The 21,484-nt window shown below is 40.7% G+C and overlaps 1 protein-coding gene and 1 pseudogene across 1 annotated transcript in view; one reads left to right on the plus strand and one right to left on the minus strand.

Moving 5' to 3' along the window:
* KCNQ5 (potassium voltage-gated channel subfamily Q member 5) overlaps positions 1-21,484 on the minus strand; it is a 579,251-nt gene that overhangs the window by 23,582 nt on the left and 534,185 nt on the right. Inside the window, exon 10 of the mRNA XM_031935624.1 lies at positions 6,290-6,398. Coding sequence (XP_031791484.1) covers positions 6,290-6,398 — 109 coding nt within the window. The remainder of the gene's footprint in view (positions 1-6,289; positions 6,399-21,484) is intronic.
* Positions 14,348-18,298, plus strand: LOC111547468 (annotated as a pseudogene).

Genomic DNA, 21,484 nt, shown 5'->3' on the forward strand with positions numbered 1-21,484 from the left:
ATATTTTTTTAGTAGAGACGGGGTTTCACCGTGTTAGCCAGGATGGTTTCGATCTCCTGACCTCGTGATCCGCCCGTCTGGGCCTCCCAAAGTGCTGGGATTACAGGCTTGAGCCACCGCACCCGGCCTATCACTCATACTTTCTAATGCCACCTTCACTTCTGCTTCTTTGCAATTGCAGTGTTCTCTGCCCATCCTCTACCACCCTCCTTAGTAACCCGGCTAGTTCCTACATATCTACCAGATTTCTTCTTTTCCTTCTTTTAGAGTCTTCCCAAATGCTACCTTCCCCAAAAGTGCCCATATAGGTTGGCCTAAACCTTCCTGGAGTTCTGTCATTGTAGTAATATGCTGCTCTGTGTTGTAATTGATTCTACTTTTCTGGTAGCTCCTCACAACTCTCAGCAGGGATCCATCTTTCTTGTTAACGTTTATCTCTGTGCCTGGTGCACAGTTGAAACTCAAGAGCTATTTTTCAGATGCATGCACTGAACCCCTGGGAGGAGCTTTAAGAGTCTATAATCAGGCCTCGACCAGGGTCAGGGAGGGAGAGGGAAGAGCTAACTTCTTCCTTTCATTGTCCTGTTGCTTCTTCAGAGGGTGCCTGGGAAGGCAACAAGCTCACCCTGAGGAGAAAAGAGGTGAGATTTACTTGGAACATTGACTCATGGTTGCTCTTCATGGGTGAAAAAATTGCTCTTCCAGGCCAGGCACAGTGACTCATGCCTGTAATCCTAGCACTTTGGGAAGCTGAAGTGGGCGGGTCACCTGAGGTCAAGAGTTCGAGACCAGCCTGACTAACATGGAGAAACCCTGTCTCTACTAAAAATACAAAATTAGCTGGGCATGGTGGCGCATGTCTGCAATCCCAGCTACTCGAGAGGCTAAGGCAGGAGAATTGCTTGAACCTGGGAGGTGGAGGTTGTGGTGAGCCAAGATCGTGCCATTGCATTCCAGCCTGGGCAACAAGAGTGAAACTCTGTCTCAAAAAAAAAAAAATTGTTCTTCCAGCTCTGAGTAATTTCTCAGCCCAGGTGGTGGGAAGGTAACTTCAAAGGGAAAATGGCAAGTGCTTCCAGGTGAAGGAGATGCAAGCAGGTGAGGCTGTATATGTTTTGGAAGATGGGAGTATCCTTCAGAAGAGGCAACAAAGTGCTCCTCTCATGTGACTCATCATGGGAGTGGGTGGGGCTCAGAAAGGAAAAGGCTGACCCAGAGCAGAGGATGGGCAGTGGAGGCAGCATGCTGGAAGGCGTAAGGAGTCCAGACAACTCAAGGGTAATAATATTAGCATCTACATAGTGCTGACCGTGTATTCTGTTCTAAGTGCTTTGCAAATGTTTATTCATTTATTAATCCTTACTACAACCCTATGAAGTCAATACCATTACCATCCCCAGTTTGCCAATGAGGAAACAGAGGCTTGAAGAGGGAGTGTGAGTTGCTCAAGGGTGTAGAGGGGCTGTCCTGTTTCTTGGACTACTTCTCCCTAGCAGCTTCGGGGGGGGGGGGGGGAGGAGGGGATAGAATTAGCCAATGGTACCAGTATAAAGTCGGGCTTCAGTTTCAACTAAAGACTTCTTTGAGTTTTCACCCTGGACCTTATTCATGTATTTATTTGATTCTCTAAAAGGCTAGTCTGGCCTGGGAAAGAAAAGGATGCATAAAGTGAAACATAGCAGGCACGACCATTATTGCATGGAGATAGTAAGAGACGGTAAGAGCAAGACACAATCGATAGTTTCTTGGTCATTTCTCTTCAAAATAATGAGTAATCTGCATCAGTGGTTTTGTTGATATTCACAAAAAGAACAGGTTGCACGGTATTTTGATTCAGTTCTTGACAACTGACAGAAAACATGGTTGTATAAAACAAACTGACAGGAAAACAACTGTCACTGAGGATCTTATTAAGAGTGGCCTTAAAAGTGTGGTCTAAGGACCAGAGCAGCTTCACCAACTGTTGGGTACCAATCCGTGAAGAGATTAGTGCTTAGAAACTTTTAATAGCAATTTGACAGGGTAATTTTATATCTGTTGAAATAGTTTTAAAAATTGAAAGAAAAGAGTAACCTTGATTCTAGATGTAGTAATTCTATGAAAACAATACTGGTAAGAAGCAGGTAAGCTTTGCACTGCACTGTTTTAACAAAGCTCTTTCCCCCAAATGGTGAATCCTTTACACAGTACTTATATGTTGCATTGGTGTGCATATCTGATAAATTACCTGCCAGTTCAGTACATAAAGACAATTTCTGTTGTATTTCAAAAGGCTATTATTCTGGGGCTCTTCCATAAATATGCAGGTGTATATGACTTTCAAATATTTGTTATTTTAGTATCATTCATTTTTTTTTTTTTTTCCTTTAGAGACAGGTTTTTACCGTGTTGCCCAGACTGGTCTTGAATTCCTGAGCTAAAGTGATCTGCCCAACTCAGCCTCCCAAACTGCTAGGTTTACAGGTATGAGTCACCATGCCTGGCCTGTTATTTAAAATTTAAAAATATATATTAATTTTTGTGTAAAATTTTGCCCAAGATTCATATATTTGTATGTAATGACTACAAAGCCAAGTACTAGCATGAAAAGGAATAGTCCGTTACCTTCAGATAGTCCCAGTTAGCCAGATGCTTGACATTGTGAAGGAACATATCTAGGTAATTTATGGGCTATAGTTTTAAGACAGTGATAGAAAAACGGGTGATCTACTATGAAATAGGTATAAGTGAGTGTGTAGAATCCTCTAGAGTCTATCCATTTGTTTGTTTACTTTCCTGCTAATTTTATCTTTCCATTTAGGGACTAATTTCTATGAGTGGATAAAAAGAAACTTAACATTGTTTGAACTGAATCACTAAAATATGGGGCTTTTGTTAAAAATAAGTACAATCTTTACTCCTACAGGTGAGTTTCAAAACACATTTCCAGCAAATTTTTGCATTTCCCTGAAATAATATTTTGAGAAAAATCTATGATAATTCTGGAAGAAATATACAAAACTAAATTTTCTTCTGAGTAAAAGACATAGTTTGGAAATAGTCTAAGAATAGTCATTCTTTACTATGTACCATAAACAGTGATATTATTTGTTTTTTAAAAAGTGTCAGAGTGCATTTGGATAATAGAAATCAGACAAGTTCAAAGAGTGTCCTGAATCATCTCTAAAAAATGGCAGATGTTCAATAAATATTGATAACTGAAAATAAGAACTCTTTGCTCTTTGTGAAGATAGTAATATTATTTTCCATATTGTCATCCTTGCAGTGGAATACATATTTTTTGTTACATATTTTAATTTGGCTGTTAGGAAAAACTACTATTGCAAGAGTTACTGAAATACAAAAGGCATATTTAAATATTCATATTAAATATTCTAACAATTAAAAAATAACAAGAAAAATGCCCAAAGTTACTATTTTAGAGATGAATAATAGATGTTTCACACTTGCAATCAGCCTATACATATACATACAGCTTCAGGGGAGCTGCAAGAGGTGGGCTGGTTCTGGCAAAAAACCCGCCGGCAACTGATGTTGAACTTATTAACATAATTAAACTCCTTAGGAAAAGAACACTTCTGCATAAGATTTAGGACTTATACCTGCAAACTTCTTTTTAGAACTGCTAATTGTATTGGTTGGTTTTTAAATTAAGTATCTTTAGAAATTAAGTACACCATGAATAAAAAATTTTCAGTTAGGTTATTAAGCTATTGGTATAAACCTACGCTATTAGGTTTTTACAGAATCTGTTAATTTAATTGTATTTTCTTTATTTTATTTTTATTTTTATTTTTCAGACAGAGTCTTGTTCTGTCTTCTAGGGTGAAGTGCAGTGGCACGATCTCAGCTCACTGCAGCCTCCGCCTCCTGGGTTCAAGTGACATAATCTGTTAATTTGAAATGGAATTTAGAAGTGATGAAAAACCACTAAGCAGAATCAGGATATGGAGGAGAAAAACATCTCCCTCAGGTATCGCAATGCAGCAAGCAGAAAACATCAAGAATCTACAAAAAGATAGACATGTAAATAGTAAAGTTCCATTAAAAATAAGAACCAAGAAAGAATTCTGAAAAGCAAAAGAATTCTTCAAAGGACTTCACAAAAATCAGTCAAGTTTCAAGAAGAATAACAAAGTAAATCTTAAGCCATTGCTAAAGTGCTTAGCTAGCAGAATAAACCTATTTCATTTTCTTTCTTGCAGCTCACAATCCTTTTTATAGGTTGTAAAGCAAAAGCAGAAAGCTTCAGAAGGTCTTGGGAAATGACATAAACTGGGTTAAGTATGACTTTTAGGAAGCCTAATCTGCTCTCACTAGATAAGATTTTCCATACTTGTTGCAAGTCAGATTAATTCATGGACTGAATTGCCCCACCTTCACTTTAGGGTCTTTTATGGATATACTCAACACGTGAAAAATTTCAAGGTGACTTCTAGACCAGTAATATTCAATAGAATTTTCTGTGACAAGGGAAATGTTTTGTTTCTTTGTCTAATGAAGTAGCCACTGGCCACCTGTGGCTATTGACCAGTTGAAATATGAATGGTGCCACTGATCAACTGAATTTTAAAATGTATTTCATTTTAATTAATTCAAATTTAAATAGCCTCAGTAACCTCAAGTAGCCAGTGGCTATCATATTGGATAGTGCAGTTCTAAATCCTCTCTATCCCTTTAACTGAAGGTTTCAGACAACATTTCACTACATATTCTCGGTTATCTGAGCTTATACATCACCCAAGGCTTCTAGGTTCACCAGAGATAGGGTGACTGTATAATTGGTTGTCCAAACTGGGATACTTTGAGAAAGATGGGAGCATTATTAACGCTAATGATGAGACTAGAGGCATAATTTGGGACTGTCCAGGCCAAATAGGAAGGTGTAATCTCTTCACCCATAGGGTTTGAGACTTGAGGGTTCCATTGAGAAGTAATTGGACTTCACTTTTTTTTATAGTCTGCTGCTGCAGATAGTGTTTAAACATGTTCTGGAGTTTCATCACGCCATGATTTTCTTTGCACCCACAACATTTATGAAAATCTTTAGAACTCATTTCTGCTTTCCTAGTGACTCTCAACTATAGAGTAAATAAATGTCTAACATGATGCCCAATGACCAACTAAAAACATAAATAAGTAATCAATCATACTAATATTCAAGATTAGACCAAACATGTGAATAGCTAAATTGGTTTGGATATTTTATTTTATTTTATTTTTTGGAGACAGAATCTTGTTCTGTTGCCCAGACTGGAGTGCACTGGCATGATTTCAGTTCACTGCAACCTCCACCTCCCGGGTTCAAGCAATTCTCCTGCTTCAGCCTCCCAAGTATCTGGGATTACAGGTGCCTGCCACCACACCCAGCTAATTTTTGTATTTTTAGTAGAGATGGGGTTTCGCCATGTTGGCCAGTCTTATCTCGAACTCCTAACCTCAAGTGATCTGCCCCTCTCAGCCTCCCATAGTGCTGGGATTACAGGCATGAGGCACCGCACCTGGCCTGGTTTGGATATTTTGAACTTTCTTCTAGTTTTTCACCAACAGGCAGAGGTATTTCTTTTTTTTGCAATATAGTTACTCAGCATTCCCTGACATATACAAATTCTCCCAAAAGGATTAAACTGGGCCAGCTGAGCATGCAGCAGTTAATCTAGTCCAGATCTTGATTGCGTGTGTGTGTGTGTGTGCACATGCATGCGGCTGTCTGTGTGTGTGTGTGGTGGGAAAGGTCACGGAAAATGTAAATTTAAGTTGCTGGGTATACTCTCTTAGCTCTCTGCCACCAGTAGAGGAAGCAAATTAAGATCAGCCTTTAACAATTACATTTCAGATAATAAGACTAAGTCACTGCAAAATACTTTAGGTTTCCCATTTTCAGAACTCAACCCATTTTGAAATAACCTACAAGGCCTTTTCTTTGATATACAATTCTGTACAGAATATAGATTGGAGCAAGTCATAAAAATAATTTAAAAATCCAATTGCATCAATAAACTATATGTCCTTAAAGCAGTAAATACACATGACAAGCCAAGACTCGTGTAATCTCTGAAACATGACCTGGCTTTTCAAATCCCACCCACGTTTTATAACTCTGTGTTGAACACAGCAGAGTTTTCTATTAAGAAACAAATATTTTACAATTCAATAGGCATATGGATGAATAGGAAAAGGGAAAGTGTTTATTCCAGGACATTCACCTGCAGAAAAATAATTTAGCAACATCGTAATTCAATTAATCATAAGTATGTCTCTGAATCACTTTGTTCAAGATTTCACCAACCTGATAGCGCGAATGACAGTTTTAAGTGGTGGGGTGAGGTCTTCCACTGATACATCACACTGGCATCCTTTTTCATCATATACATCATCAGTGCCAAGGGCTGTGTCAGCTGCAAGAGAATATTGCCAGTTAAATAACACCACCATCCGCAATTTGAAACGTGTTGCTGAATTTTTCTCACGTGGAAATGGCGGGATACTCACAGACTAAGCTGATAAACCAAGATATGTATAAGGTCAGCCAATTGTCTTGCCAATATTATTCTTTCTTGTTTTCCTACAGCCTCCCCAGTTTTAAATATGAATACTTTTCTGAACTGTTTTCTATGGGCAAGATGAAGCTATTGACACATTATCTTTCCAGTACTGGTGATGGATTTGTGTGGATCTACCTATGCTCTTTTGCCCAGTTCCTTGGAAACTAACAGCCAGTTTTTAAATGACAGCTGTCTGGAGTTACAGAAATAGTCTTTGAACTTGTAACTAACTGGCCTGTTTTATCAAGCTCACATCCCATGACATTGACCCCGTAAGCCTTATGCCCTGAACAAGTAAGCTAAGTAGCCAGAGCCAAGAATGCTGACAACTTATTAGTTACTGGATACAGAAGGTCAGGAAAGAGCTTGCTTCAGATCATACAGCCGAAGCGGAGAGCAGATTTTCAGACTGGATAAAAAATCAGTTTTTCATAAACGAAGGAAATTTACTTTTGGGTTAATTGCAAGTGTTTGGGGAAGGGAGCAGGGTTATATTAAATGCCAAATTATTATGAATTTGTAAAACAAATAAGGAATAAGCTCATTTCATTGCATTTCTGTTTACAGTAACAAAACATTGGAATGAAGTTAAAATTCCTCTGATGGGGGATAGGTTAAATGAATATTGGTGGGTTTATATAATGGAATATTAGACAACTTTAAAAAATGATGTTGAAGTCTAGTGACTGGGAAAATGTCACAATATATTGTTAAAGAAAAAAAAACTCTATATATCTGAAATTAAGAATGATTTTATTGTTTTTGCTTGCCTGTACTTTCTAACATTTCTCCAGTAAACATGTATTATTGTGGTAATACAAAGTAAATAAAGTAATAAAAATGCTCTCATGAAAGAGGAGTTATGTGGCCTCCAAATAATGTTTTTTTTTTTTTTTTGAGACAAAGTGTTGTTTTGTCACCCAGGCTGGAGTGCAGTGGTGTGATCTTGGCTCACTGTAACCTCCACCTATTGGGTTCAAGCAATTCTCACACCTCAGCCCCCCAAGTAACTGGGGTTACAGGCCCACACCACCACACTCAGCCAATTTTTGTGTTTTTAGTAGAGACAGGGTTTCACCATGTTGACCAGGCTGGTCTCAAACTACTGGCCTCAAGTGATCCGTCTGCCTTAGCCTCCCTAATTGCTGGGATTACAGGGGTGAGCCATCATGCCTGGCCTACAAATACCATTTTTATATGGTCCAAGCCTCTCTAAATGTTGACATACACTAGAGGACGAATACTACTTTGTGTTGCCTTTGCTCTGTGCAGTGTTCATTTGCTAAGTCAAGAAAGGGAAAGACTTTGCCATAGGCTGTCCTGGTTGGGCTCCAAATTTTGAAAGGCTATTGGAGGTTCATTCATTGAGGCAGTGCTTATATTTGTAATGCCGTTTGTGTGTCATTTACATCAATGAATATTTACAGTGTGTTTATGCAGTTTACTTTTGTGCTGTAATGCCGGTAGTGGTGGGGGAAGAGATGATGAGATACATGTAGACACATGGATCTTCACAGCTCTTCTTCAAGGTCCCTTTGGCTTCCTTGCCCTCAAGCCTCGTAGGGGAGAGATGAAATTACTACCTCACAATAATGATACTAATAGTGTTATTTTTCTAAATTTGTCTTCCTGTATTCATATGTTGAAACATAATCACCAGTGTGATAGTATTAAGATGTGGGAACTTTAGGAGGTGATTCATTTATGAGGGTGGAGCCCTCATGAATGGGATTAGTGACCTTATAGAAGGGCTGGAGTGAACTAGGTAAGCCCTCCTGCCCTCTGGTCTTCCTACCATGTGAGGACATAACGTTTGTCCCTTCTGGGAGACTCAGTAGCAAGGTGCCATCTTGAACTTCCAACCTCCAGAACTGTGAGAAATGAATTTCTAGTCTTTATAGGTTATCCAGTCTCAGGCATTTTGTTATAGCAGTGCAAATAGACTAAGACAAATAGCAATCACTCATTGAAATTTACACCAGGTACTTAGGTGCAGCTTCTGCATATATTAGATTTCATACCTAGAGCAACTTTACAAGTTGTTAGTGGTATTATGACCAATTTTCAGATGCAGAAATTAAGGCTTGGAGAGGGTACGTACCTCATCTGAGGCCATGATGGTGGCAAGTGGAGCTAGTAAGTTGCAGAGGATGACATTAGAATTCAGTTCCCTGAGGCTCCAAAGCCCATGCCCTTTGCATTGCATTACTCAGTGTCAGAATGAGTTTGGGGTTAAATTGTGACTACAACATGTCAGGAGAGACAGGGCAAAGAGCTCACTACATGTGTGTGTTACCTGATGTGCATAGCTTACTCCTGTCAGATACGTGTTTTCTCCAGAGAAGTTTGCCCCAGTTGGAATGAGAGTACATTGATTAACTCTGTGTTTGACAGTTGGTTCGGACTCAGTGATGACCTTCAGGGTAGCCCAGTTTGCTGGATTGACCACCCACACAACACAGTCTTTTTAGCTCATAAACAACATGACCATGGTTTGACGACATTCTTTCCAGGAATTGTTCGTGGTTTCTTCTGATTTTATTTAACCTGCTCTTAGTTGCTGTAGTAGGATGAATAGTCACCCCAAGATTTATGTCCATGTGGAACATCGGAATATGACCTTAGTTGGAATAAAGGTCTTGCAGATGTAATTAATGTAAGGTTCAAAATGAGATGACACTGGATTGGGGGGCGCCCTAAATGCAGCAAAAATGTCTTTATGGAACAGAAAAGGCAAAGACACAGGGACACAGAGAAGATGGAAGCAGACACTGCAGTGATGCATCTACAAGCCAAGGAACACCAGGGATTGTTGGCCACCACCAGTCATTAGGAGAGAGACAGGGGATGGTTTCTCCCACAGAGATTCCAGAAGGAAGCAACCATAATGATCCCATGATTTCATAGACTTCTGGACTCCTGTACTGTGAGATAATACGTTTCTGTGCTTTCAAGTCACCTGATTTGTGGTAACTGGGGATGGCAGCCCAAGGAAATGAATACAGCTGGGGAAACTTTCCTTCATGGCTTCCAATTCTTTACTCCAGGAAATAATGATGATGATAGTAATAAGCATTTTTTTTTAGAGAAATCTAATTATGTGCCAAGAACTTTAATTAATTGTATCAAAACCCCATGAAGTGTGTTTTACTATTATCTCTTGTTTTATAGATTATGAAAGTGAGGAACAGAAGGCTAAGGAACTTGCTGAAGGACACTTGGAGAATAAATGACAGAATGAGAACTTAAACCCCAGCAGTTGGGTTCTGGAGCTATCTGACCCTGAACCTCACCTCTGACTGCTTCCAGATTTGCCCTTCTTGTATCTCTGTCTCTCTCTTTTTTTTTTGAGATGGCGTCTTGCTCTGTCGCCCAGATTGGAGCGTAGTGGCACAATCTCGGCTCTGTACAACCTCTGCCTACCGGGTTCAAGCAATTCTCCTGCTTCCCGAGTAGCTGGGATTACAGGTGCCCACCATCATACCTGGCTTATTTTTAAATATTTAGTAGAAACGGGATTTTACCACGTTGGCCAGTCTGATCTCGAACTCCTGACCTCAGGTGATCTGCCAGCCTTGGCCTCCCAAAGTGCTGGGATTACAGGCATGAACCACCACACCCAGCTGCCTTTCTTGTATCTCTTATTGGTATCTGGGTTCCCATCTCCCCCCGCATCACATTTTCTTTCACATGGCTGGTGCACTTGGCATGGCACGGACCCCATAACATCCAGAGATTTGATTTTGAGCAATGTGGTCACCATGGCCATGTGCTGGGTCAGGCCATACCCAAAGGAGCCTTGGAAATATACAGACTCTGGAACTTCAAGGGGTGTGTTTAAGGGATGGGGAAAGGTCAGGTGGAATAGAGGACTCATATACAGACTGGGTGGCTGACAAAACTGAAGCCAACAGCCATCATTATGGAGCCCTGGGAGATGCCCAGATGTTAGCTCCCCAAAGGAAATATTGAATAACAAACTTTATCAAGAGTCCCAGTACATCTGAGCATGGTGGCTCATTCCTTTAATCCCAGCACTTTGGGAGGCTGGGGCAGGAGGATTGCTTAAGGCCAGGAGTTTGATACCAGCCTGGGCAACCACGTCTCTACAGATAATAATATTAATAAAAATTAAAAAAGGTGGGCATGGTGGTGTGTGTGCCTGTAGTCATTCAAGCTACTCAGGAGGCTGAAGAGGGAGAATAGCTTCAGCCCAGGAGTTCAAGGGTGCAGTTAGCTATGATTGTACTACTTCACTCCAGCCTGGGCAACAGAGTGAGACCCAGTCTCTTAAAAAAAAAAAAAAAAAAGATTGTCAGTACAGAATTCACAAAAGTGTTTTATGCTGTCCTTCAAAATAGAGGCATATGACTGCTTTCCCTCATCTGAATCTGAATGAGAGGTACTTCTATCTTAGTCTCTTCCCATATCTCAGAAAGGTGGGGAACACTGGAGTGGTTATAAGACAGATCCTGCAAGCCTATATTATAACTTCTATATTTGAAAACACAATATAACCAGCCATAACATGATAATGCAGGTCCAAATAATGAAATAGCATAAAATACAGAGTCCTTTAGTTTTGAAGTTAATGGAAAACTTTCTTTCAGCAGATGTGTACAGTCACAATAAGCACAAAAGTAAAGACAGTGAAACTACATTGTTCACACATAAATGAACCTGAGAACATCCCAAATGATTACAAGATATTACCTCCCAGCCTAATGTTGCACTCCCCATCAACATCCCGTACCCCAGTAAGAGACTCATCCTAGCCGGGCTCGGTGGCTCAAGCCTGTAATCCCAGCACTTTGGGAGGCCGAGACGGGTGGATCACGAGGTCAGGAGATCGAGACCATCCTGGCTAACACGGTGAAACCCCATCTCTACTAAAAAAAAATACAAAAACTAGCCGGGTGAGGTGGCGGGCGCCTGTAGTCCCAGCTACTCCGGAGGCTGAGGCAGGAGAATGGCGTGAACCCGGGAGGCAGAGCTTGCAGTGAACTGAGATCGCGCCACTGCACTCCAGTGGGGGCGACAGAGCGAGACTCCGCCTCAAAAAAAAAAAAAAAAAAAAAAAAGAGACTCATCCTGTTTAGGAACAGGGCTGGACAGAGGATGAGAGTCAGTCATCAATTACATTATACTCAAATGCATCTGATTGTGCAGTTTTATACAGCACTTTATAATTTGATTGCTTAAGCTGTAAATTAAACACTCAATCCTGCCTTGTTTTGGGTAGGTGCAGTTAAAGCAAATGAATAGGAAATATATCTTTGCTGGCATGTGTTGAGGCAGGAGTGAATTAGAGGATATTTTTTTTCTTGCTTCAAAGCTACAAAGATGAGCAAGATGCCGTCTTTCTGCTTCATAAGTACACCAAGTCCTCACTTAATGTCTTCGGTAGGTTCTTGGAAATTGAGACTTTAAGTGAAATCATGTATAATGAACACGATTTTACCACAGCTATGTGATCTAAACAAGAGTTAAAGTCCTATGGCATATTTCTGGTCACAAAAACATCACCAATTTCTACACAAAGACACAAAACACAATATTAAATGCTGAAACAAATGTGAGCTACATATACATTTAAGAAATATTAATAAAAACAAGTAAGATAATTATTTACCTAATTTTCGGTGAATCAGTGAGTGACAGTGGTCATGGTGGGGGAGGTTAAATCAAAGAATAAATGATTGCCAAGCGAAAATTAGAAGGGGCACCTCCTACCACTATACAGTTAAAAAACAAGAGCAAATATTGGTGGGCTTGCTGGGTGCTTTCCTACTGCATCAGTTGTTGTGTATTTGTGTGAGTATTGTATGCTATTTATTTACTTATTTATTCATTTTATTTTTGAGACAGTCTTGCTCTTTGGCCCAGGCTGGAGTGAAGTGGTGCGATCTTGGCTCACTGCAACCTCTGTCCCCCCGGGTTCAAGCGATTCTCCTGCCTCAGCTTCCCAAATAGCTGGGATTACGGGTGCCTGCCACCATGCCCAGCTAATTTTTTGTATTTTTAGTAGAGACGGGGTTTCACCATGTTGGCCAGGCTGGTCTTGAACTCCGGACCTCATGTGATCCACCCGGCCTCCCAAAGTGTTAGGATTACAGGTATGAGCCACCGTGCCTGGCCTATTTAGTTATTTTTAACCACACTCATTTTACTGCCAGATGTATGGTTATTTATTATTATTATTATTTTTGAGACAGCATCTCCCTCTGTTGCCTAGGCTGGAGTGCAGTGGTGTGATCATAGGTAACTGCAACTTCAACCCCCTGGGCTCAAGTTATCCTCCCTCCTTAGCCTCCCTTTAGCTAGGACTACAGGCACATGTCACCATGTCTGGATAGTTTTTATTTTCATTTTTTAATTCTTTGCAGAGATGGAGAAGTCTTGTTATGTTGCCAAGGCTGGTCTTGAACTCCTGACCTCAAATGATCCTCTTGCTTTGACCTCCCGAAGTGTGGAATTCCAGGTGTGAGCCACTGAGTCTGGTCTGACAAATTTTGATTTTACAATAATTTGTATTCATTCATTCATTCATTCATTCATTCATTCATTTATTTTCCAACCCACTTATTCCAGTTCAGGGTCGAGGGTGGCTGGGGCCCATCCTGGCAGTGGAGGGCACAAGGCAGCTAACAGCCATGGACAGGATGCACCTCATAGCAGAGCATGCTCACACACACCCCCACACTCACTCAGATGAGGATGATTTAGACACGCCAATGAACTTCAGTGCACAGCTTTGGGATATGGGAGGAAACCAGAGAACCTGCAGAAAACCCATGCAGGCCTGAGGAGGATGTGCCAACTCCACACAGACAGTGGTCCAGCCAAGAATCATTTTTTTTTCTCATCCATCTAACAAAACGATGTTGAAGGAAACAATTTTATTTGTGGACCTGCTGTACCTTGAGTTGTCAATTTTCTTTGCAGTGACATTAATAACACATTAAATGTCTTTCTTATTACTCCTAGGGGCTTAAACCCCTCTGAATGCCAAAGTACTTAGGAGGGGCTAAATTTCCAGCTGAGGTTGGCCCTCTGTTCTCCAACTACACGTTTGCCTCTCTGTCCTGGTATTTTGGGAGATGTAGGTTATGGGACTGTGAACTCGTGTGACCACCTAGTCAAAACCTACTCAGAAAGGGGCAAAATGCCAATGGAACAAGGTCCTCCCCAAAGTCCTGCTCTCTGTGGGGGATCCCCTTGGGATCCTCTCTGGCAGAGTTAGCCCCATGAATGGTCCATGCTTGGCATTAGGGAGAAAAATAAATATAAAATGCAACTGTTTGTCTTCCCCAAGCCTTTCCTGTTTCCTATTAATTAGCAGTGTTCAGGATTTGCTTTCAAGTACTCTGTTCCTCAACATTTAAAAAGATCTAAGCTGGCTGGGCGCGGTGGCTCATGTCTGTAATCCCAGCACTTTGAGAGGCCGAGGCAGGTGGATCACCTGAGGTCAGGAGTTCAAGACCAGCCTGGCCAGCATGGTGAAACCCCATCTCTACTAAAAATACAACAACAAAAATATTAGCTGAGCATGGTGGTAGGCACCTGTAATCCTAGCTATTTGGGAGGCTGAGGCAGGAGAATTGCTTGAACCTGAGAAGAGGAGGTTGCAGTGAGCCAAGGTTGTACCATTGCACTCCAGTGTGGGCAACAAGAGTGAAACTCCATCTCTAAATAAATAAATAAATAAAAATAAAATAAAAAGATCTAAGCCAAATTTGAATTTTGAAAAACTACTAATTGCTACTTTCCATACTGTCTGGAAAGGACCACTTGGACTTTAGATGACGAAGAGAGAGAATGGTAAAGAAGAACATTTTGGAAACTTCTGCTATGTCCAAAGACCATATTTCTATTTCCACTATGAAATTTTACCAGTAAGATGAAGGTATTTATGGAAGAAGGACAGGCAGTTTCTAGTTCTTTTTCTTAGTCACCTCCTTTTACAGATTAGATTCTTTCTGCATTTCTTTTTTAAAATAATTATATTTTTCATTGATACATAGATATACATACTTTTGGAGTACATGTGATAATTTATTACATTCATAAAACTTGTAAAGATCAAATCAGTATACATGGGCTATCTATCATCTTAAATATCTGTCTTTTCTTTATGCTAGAAATATTTGAATTATTCTTTTCTAGCTATTTCAAATATACAACAGATTGTTGTAACCTATAGTCACCCTACTGACCTATCAAACACTAGGACTTATTTCTTTTAGCAAACTGTAGCCATTAATTAACCCCTCTTCATTCCCATTCTTCCAATTCCCAACTTCTCTTCCCAGCCTCTTGTAACCACCAATCTAAGCTCTGTCTTCATGAGATCCACATTTTTAGGTCCCACATATGAATGAGCACATATGATCTATTTCTTTCTGTGCCTGGCCTATTTCACTTAACATAATGGCCTCCAGTCCTATCCATGTTGCTGCTAATGACAGGATTTCATTCTTTTTAATGGATGAATAATATTTCATTGTGTATCTATACCACATTTTCCTTATCTATTCATTCACTGACGGGCACTTAGGTTAAGTCCAAATTTCAGATATTGTGAATAACTGCAATAAACATGGGAGTACAGATATCTCTTCGATACATTGATTTCTTTTATTTTGGATATCTTTTTTGCATTTCTTGATGAAATGATTACAGCGGGTTTCAAATTTGGCTGCACATTAAAATCATTTGGGGAGTGTTAAAAAAATCCCAATACCCAGGATGCTCTCAAGACCAATAACATTAGAAACCAAAGGCTAGGACCCAGGCATTGGAGTTCCCAGCTCTCTGAAGGAATCCAACGTATAGCCAAGGGCAAAGACCACCGGTTGTAGGTAGAAAAATGACATCTCCTGGTTTCTCTCAGCCAGAGCTGAGCAGTGAGTTTGGCTAATCCGCCAACCTGTGTTCCTTGGTCCTGCTGATATATTTTGCAGAGCAGCAATTTGAGACAACATACATGCCTCACAAGACGGCAGTAAATGATGACGTCATAAAAAACTGAAAAGCAATTTAAAAATCCTTTGATAAATTGGTGATATAGGAACAAGGTTTTGTCCTATCACAACATTCCAGTCATCTTTAATTGAGCTTGAAGGCCTCAGCCTTCTGAATTCCAGTCATTGTCTTCTACCCGCAGCCATCAAAACACTCCTTCTTCTCAGGCTTTGGCCCTCTTTCTCTTTTAAATAAATCATTACTGCTTTTACACACAAGTAGCTTACACAGTCACAGACAAAAATAAAACCCAATTGTCAAAAACATAGCAGAAACACTTGTTTTGTCTGTGGAGGAATAATAACGTCCTCACATTTGGGGCAATAGGAGAAATTATAAAGGAGAGAGCTGGCAGCTTTGATAATGAAGACAGAACATGTTACTTCCCACAATAACTAAATCAAGATGCCAAAAATTCTTGATTATGGAAGAATTCCAAAATATAAAAAAGGCTTAATATCTATAATGTATAAGGAACTTATTTGAATGAATCACAATCCAAAATATATATGTACAAATAAATCAATCAGGAAAGACTAGTAAAAAAATGACTGAAACTTATTCAGCCTTACTAGAAATTTAAATATTGTAAATTAAAAGCATGAACTTATACCTATTTAATTTTCATAAGAATAATAACTGATAAAAAATTGAGATAAATTTAGTACACTTTGACATTGCTGGTGACAATATAAATTAGATTAAATTTTTATGGCAATAAAAGAATGTATAATCATCAATCTTTTTATTTTTGTTTTTGATTTTTAAACTTCTAAGTTCAGGGGGACATGAGAAGGTTTATTACATCGGTAAAGTCATGTTTGTTGTACAGATTATTTAATCACCCAGGAACTATCCAACAGTTATTTTTTCTGATCCTTTCTCTCCTCCCACCATCCACCCTCAAGTAGGCCTCAGTGTGTGTTGTTCCCCTCTTTGTGTCCATGTGCTCTCCTCATTTAGCTCCCACTTATAAGTGAGAACATGTGGTATTTGGTTTTTTGTTCCTGTGTTAGTTTGATGAGGATAATGGCCTCCAGCTCCATTCGTGTTCCTGCAAAGGACATGATCTCATTCTGTTTTATGGCTGCATAGTATCCATGGTGTGTATGTACTACATTTTCTTTATCAAATCTGTCACTGATGGGCACTTAGATTGATTCCATGCCTTTGCTATATAATCAGCAATCTTACAATTTTATACCAGAGAAGTTTCCTTCGGAAAATAAGTTTGAAAAGAATAGAAATGTAGCTTAATACAATAATGTTTATCACCTACCATTGAAAAATAGTTATATAAGTTTCAATGCCCTAAAATAGAAAACTGTAAATTATAGTAAATTATAGCATTTGATCATGCAGGTGTACTACACAGCTATGAAAAATACAATTATGAATAGTATGTAATAACATGAAAATACTTTAAAATGTGCAATGAAATTAAAATATGAAACTACTTATGTTGATTATAACTATGTACAATAGTATGTGAAAAGAAAAGTAGCTAGAAGAGAATATGTAAAAATAAAATTAGCTGTACTAGTGCATGAAATTATAAATTATTTATATTTTATTTAAAGTTTCCTAAGGAATTTAAGAATTTTTCCATCACAAAAATAATGTATACTTTTTGATATGAAGTATTTGAAAAATAGGAAAACAGAATGAAGAAAAAAAAAATCTTCCGGCCCGGGTGCCCTGGCTCACGCCTGTAATCCTAGCACTTTGGGAGGCTGAGGCCTGCGGATCACCTGAGGTCAGGTTCGAGACCAGCCTGACCAACATGGTGAAACCCCGTCTCTACTAAAAACACAAAAATTAGCCGGGCGTGGTGGCGGGAGCCTGTAGTCTCAGCTACTCAGGAGGCTGAGGCAGGAGAATCGCTTGAACCCGGGAGGTGGAGGTTGCAGTGAGCCGAGATCGCGCCATTGCACCCCAGCCTGGTGACTGAGGAAGATTCCGTCTCCCCGCACCCCCTCCCCCCCCAAAAAAATCTTCCAAAGTTCCAATACTTAAAGGTAACCATGCCCACTCCCTGCTGGGGCCGGCGCAGCGCTTGCCTTAACGTTCCCTTCCCACCGCCCCGCCCCGTCCCGTCCCCCGCACCAGGAGCAACCAGAGGGCGAGCGAGGTGGCGGCACCTGCACTGGCTCCAGCGCGGGCTCCTGCGGCGTCCTGGAGGAGGAGGCCCGGACACTATCAGCGGCCTCCCCATGGACATTAAACCCAGAGAGCTCTACTTGTTCTTCTGGCCTTTCAAGGGGGTATGAAGAGTCCCTGATCAAGCTCACCGCGCGACAGCTTGTTTGTTTTGTGATCTTTGACAGCTGGGCAGGAGCAGAAGCAGCCAATAATGCGCTGAACCGTATTCGCTTAGATCCCGAGAACCCACAGACCCTGAGGCTAGAGTTTGCCAAAGCCAGCACCAAGATGACCAAGAGCAAGCTAATGGCAACTCCAAATCCCACCAACGTGCACCCCGCCCTAGGAGCACACTTACTTCATCGCTTGGGACCCCTATGAGCTGAAGGGGGCTGCTCTGATCCCTGCATCCCCAGAGGCCTGGGCTCCTACCCTTTGTGCACTACAGAGCTGACCCCAGCCATCACCCATGCTGCATTCACCTACCCAGCTGCCAGTGCAGCTGCCGCCGCCCCCCATGCCAGGTGCGCTGGTACCCATCCTCTGACACCACTCAGCAAGGATGGAAGTATCATCGGTTCTGTTAGTTCTTCCGTCTGGTCACTGGGGAGTTGGTTCTGGGAATCTGTGGTGGTGCTGGGACCACCAGCAGTGGTGGCCCCTGAGCTCCCACTACCCCCGGGCGGCCAGTGTACTCCTTCCTGTTCCCCTTCCTCCTTCCCCTTCCTACTCTTCTTCAGCCCTTTTCTGCACTCTCAAGCCTTTCTCCAACGCCTCTCAGGAGGATTTGGGGACCTTCTCGCTGGGGCGCCCAGATCCAGCTTGGAGGGTCACTGGGACCCTGCAAGGCCTGACCTCCCACCCAAATTTGCTTCTGCAGCTCCCCTCGAGGAAACGAGGCGTTTAATTTTGCATGTTTTCTGGTACGAATGAAGACGCTTACACTTGTGTATATGTCAGCGTACAGTTTGTTTTCACGCTGTCACCATAGCAACAGGTCCTGGCTCCCGGCGGTTCATCCTGCCTGGCCCCTCTGCTCGCCTGGCTCCTGCACCCACCACCCTCCCGCGGCCCCACACGCTTCCAGACTCAGCGTCCGCCTCCACCCAACAGATAGATGGGGTTTGCCTTTTCCTTTCAAATTGGGCTTCTCTGCTCCCATCTTCTCGGATGGGCCAGCAGTCATAGGAATGCCCTCTATGCCGTTCTGTTCACCTCTCCACAGTCACCCCGCCTGCCGCTGCTCCTCATTCTTTCCAAACCTTGATACCAACCAAAAAGTGAAAAATATTTTTGTACCCTGTAACAAAATATTTATGCATCATCATAAAAAAGCAACCATTATTGTGATATGTTACTTACAGTGAAAGTGTGAGGGCTAGAAGTTCACAATTCATTTTTGTTTTTGTTTTCGTTTTTGTTTTTGTTTTTTGTTTTGTTTTTTTTTGAGATGGAGTCTCGTTCTGCTGCCCAGCTGGAGGGCAATGTGCGTCTCGGCTCACTCCAATCTCTGCCTCCCGGGTTGAAGCTATTCTCCTGCCTCAGCCTCCAGAGTAGCTGGGACTACAGGTGCACACCACGCCTGGCTATTTTTAGTAGAGACGGGGTTTCACCATGTTGACCAGACTGGTCTCCATCTCCTGACCTCAGGTGATCTATGCACCTCAGCCTCCCACAATGCTGGGATTACAGGCATGAGCCACTGTGCCCAGCCTCACAATTCATTTTTATTTTAGGAATTTAAATAAAGTATGTGATGATTCTATTTCATTATGCTATGAGGAACACACATTAAAATGGCTACTATTAATGGTGGGGAGAACTAATTTATTACATCCTGTAATGAATTATAATTTATTTTCCAAGGGTTCCTTCCTTCTGCTGCTGGTTGTATTTCAATTACTCACCCCCTGCCACCCTCTGCTATCATTTCTCAAAACCTGAAATATCATCCTAAATTTAGAGTTACAATTTTAGACATGTGCTAGTCCAAAGACAATTCCTTTAATCCAACTAGAGTTTAGAGTAACTGCTTGGGCCCTGATGCAGTAGCACAATTTCATTTCACTAAGTCCTTGGCTAGGGACTTTTCTTTCTGTTCCATGCTGGATGCTGCTAAGTAACCAAGAGCCAAACTAGGTCCTCAAGGCATGAATAAGGAACCCAGAAAAATACTCCTGACAATGTATTCTTTACTCTAGATGTTTTTCCTTTCAAATAGTTCTTATTTTCACTTTGTTTTTCTCTCATTATAATAGTAATAAATGTGCATTATAGAAACCTTGAAAATTTGAATTTTAAATTCAATCACAGACAAAGAAAAAAAATCACCTGTGGTTTTAACACTCTAAGACAAATCCTATCAAATTTTGGTATATTCCCTTCCAGTCTCTTCCTGTACATCAATTGACGTTTAATGTCAAAGTTAATTTCTCAACATAGATGGAAAGTTAAACATCTCTGGTTGCCTTGGGAAGGAAGTTGGTTCTGACGTCCCAGAAGTTCCCATTCAGCCTCATCTTATGATGGCCTTCCAATCCCACACTACAGCCACACCAAATTCCAACTGCTTCTCTAGGTGCTGTTCAAGCGCCATCACCATTGGACACTCTCCCAAGGCGTATCGTCTATACACTCTCATCCATCCTCTTTGCTTTTCTTATTTGTTTGGTAATTTCTAGGTGCTGAATTTGTGGTGGACAGATTATAATATGCACGGGGCACCAACAATAGCAAGGGACACTCACAATGTGGAGAACATCAGAATAATTAGAACACACCATTTTAATTTCAGCCTACATGTAACTTTTGTGGCACTTTGAAAACCATAATTTTATTTTGCAGTCTAGCAATTTCTTTTATTTTGAGAGGTCCTAAGCACAGAGGATGAAGTGTGGAGGGTGGCATGATGGAGTTTAGAGCCTCAGGCTTAGCTCTGCAATGACAAGCCTTTCAAGAGTCTACCACCTCTTTGAAGGAAGACTGATGCGGCCCTTCCTTTACTGTGTATGCGTATGTCTTCTCAGTTATTACACTGTATTACATTTCATTGCTTACAAGCCCCTTTCCTTGTTAGACAGTGCTCCATGAGGGCAGGACTGTGCCTTGTCATTCATGTAGCTAACCTCTGGATTTTGGCCTTATTGTTTTCTGTTGTTCTATGGTTAAATTTTCGTTTTGTTTTTGTGATCATTCATGACTAGGTATACTTCAAAATGCTAATGTGAAAAAACCCCAAATTTCCACATAATATTTACTTTTTATAAACATTTTAAATAGAATCTTCCCCTATTAGCCCATGAAAATATTTAAGAGGCAAAAGAAGTTTAAAGTAAAAGAATGAATACCTTTTATAGTAGAACTCGGGAAATATTTGTTGAATAAATATGGTATGCTGCATGTTTATTTTTAGGTGGAAATGCAACCTGTAAGCCCACTTTAAATTCTTGTATCTATACATTTACAATTAGTAAATAATAGAAGAGTGTTCACATTGGTACAAAAGGAAGAGGGATTTCTCTCTCTCTCTCACTAGTTATCTGTATCATCCATATTAATATAAAAAAGAAGGCAATCCAGACTTATTTTTACTCTTCAGGAACAATGTAACACTAATGGAAATCTGAATACTTTACAGCAAGATAGCATTACTTCACATGTCACCTTTGGATATTTCACACCTATCACCTTTTCCAAACTGACATTTATCTCAATACCTTATATTGCTGGTACTGTAGCAACAAATTGTAAAATCTTAATCATGTGACCATTGT

This window comes from Piliocolobus tephrosceles, chromosome 5 (assembly GCF_002776525.5).
Source record: "Piliocolobus tephrosceles isolate RC106 chromosome 5, ASM277652v3, whole genome shotgun sequence".
Lineage (NCBI taxonomy): Eukaryota > Metazoa > Chordata > Mammalia > Primates > Cercopithecidae > Piliocolobus > Piliocolobus tephrosceles.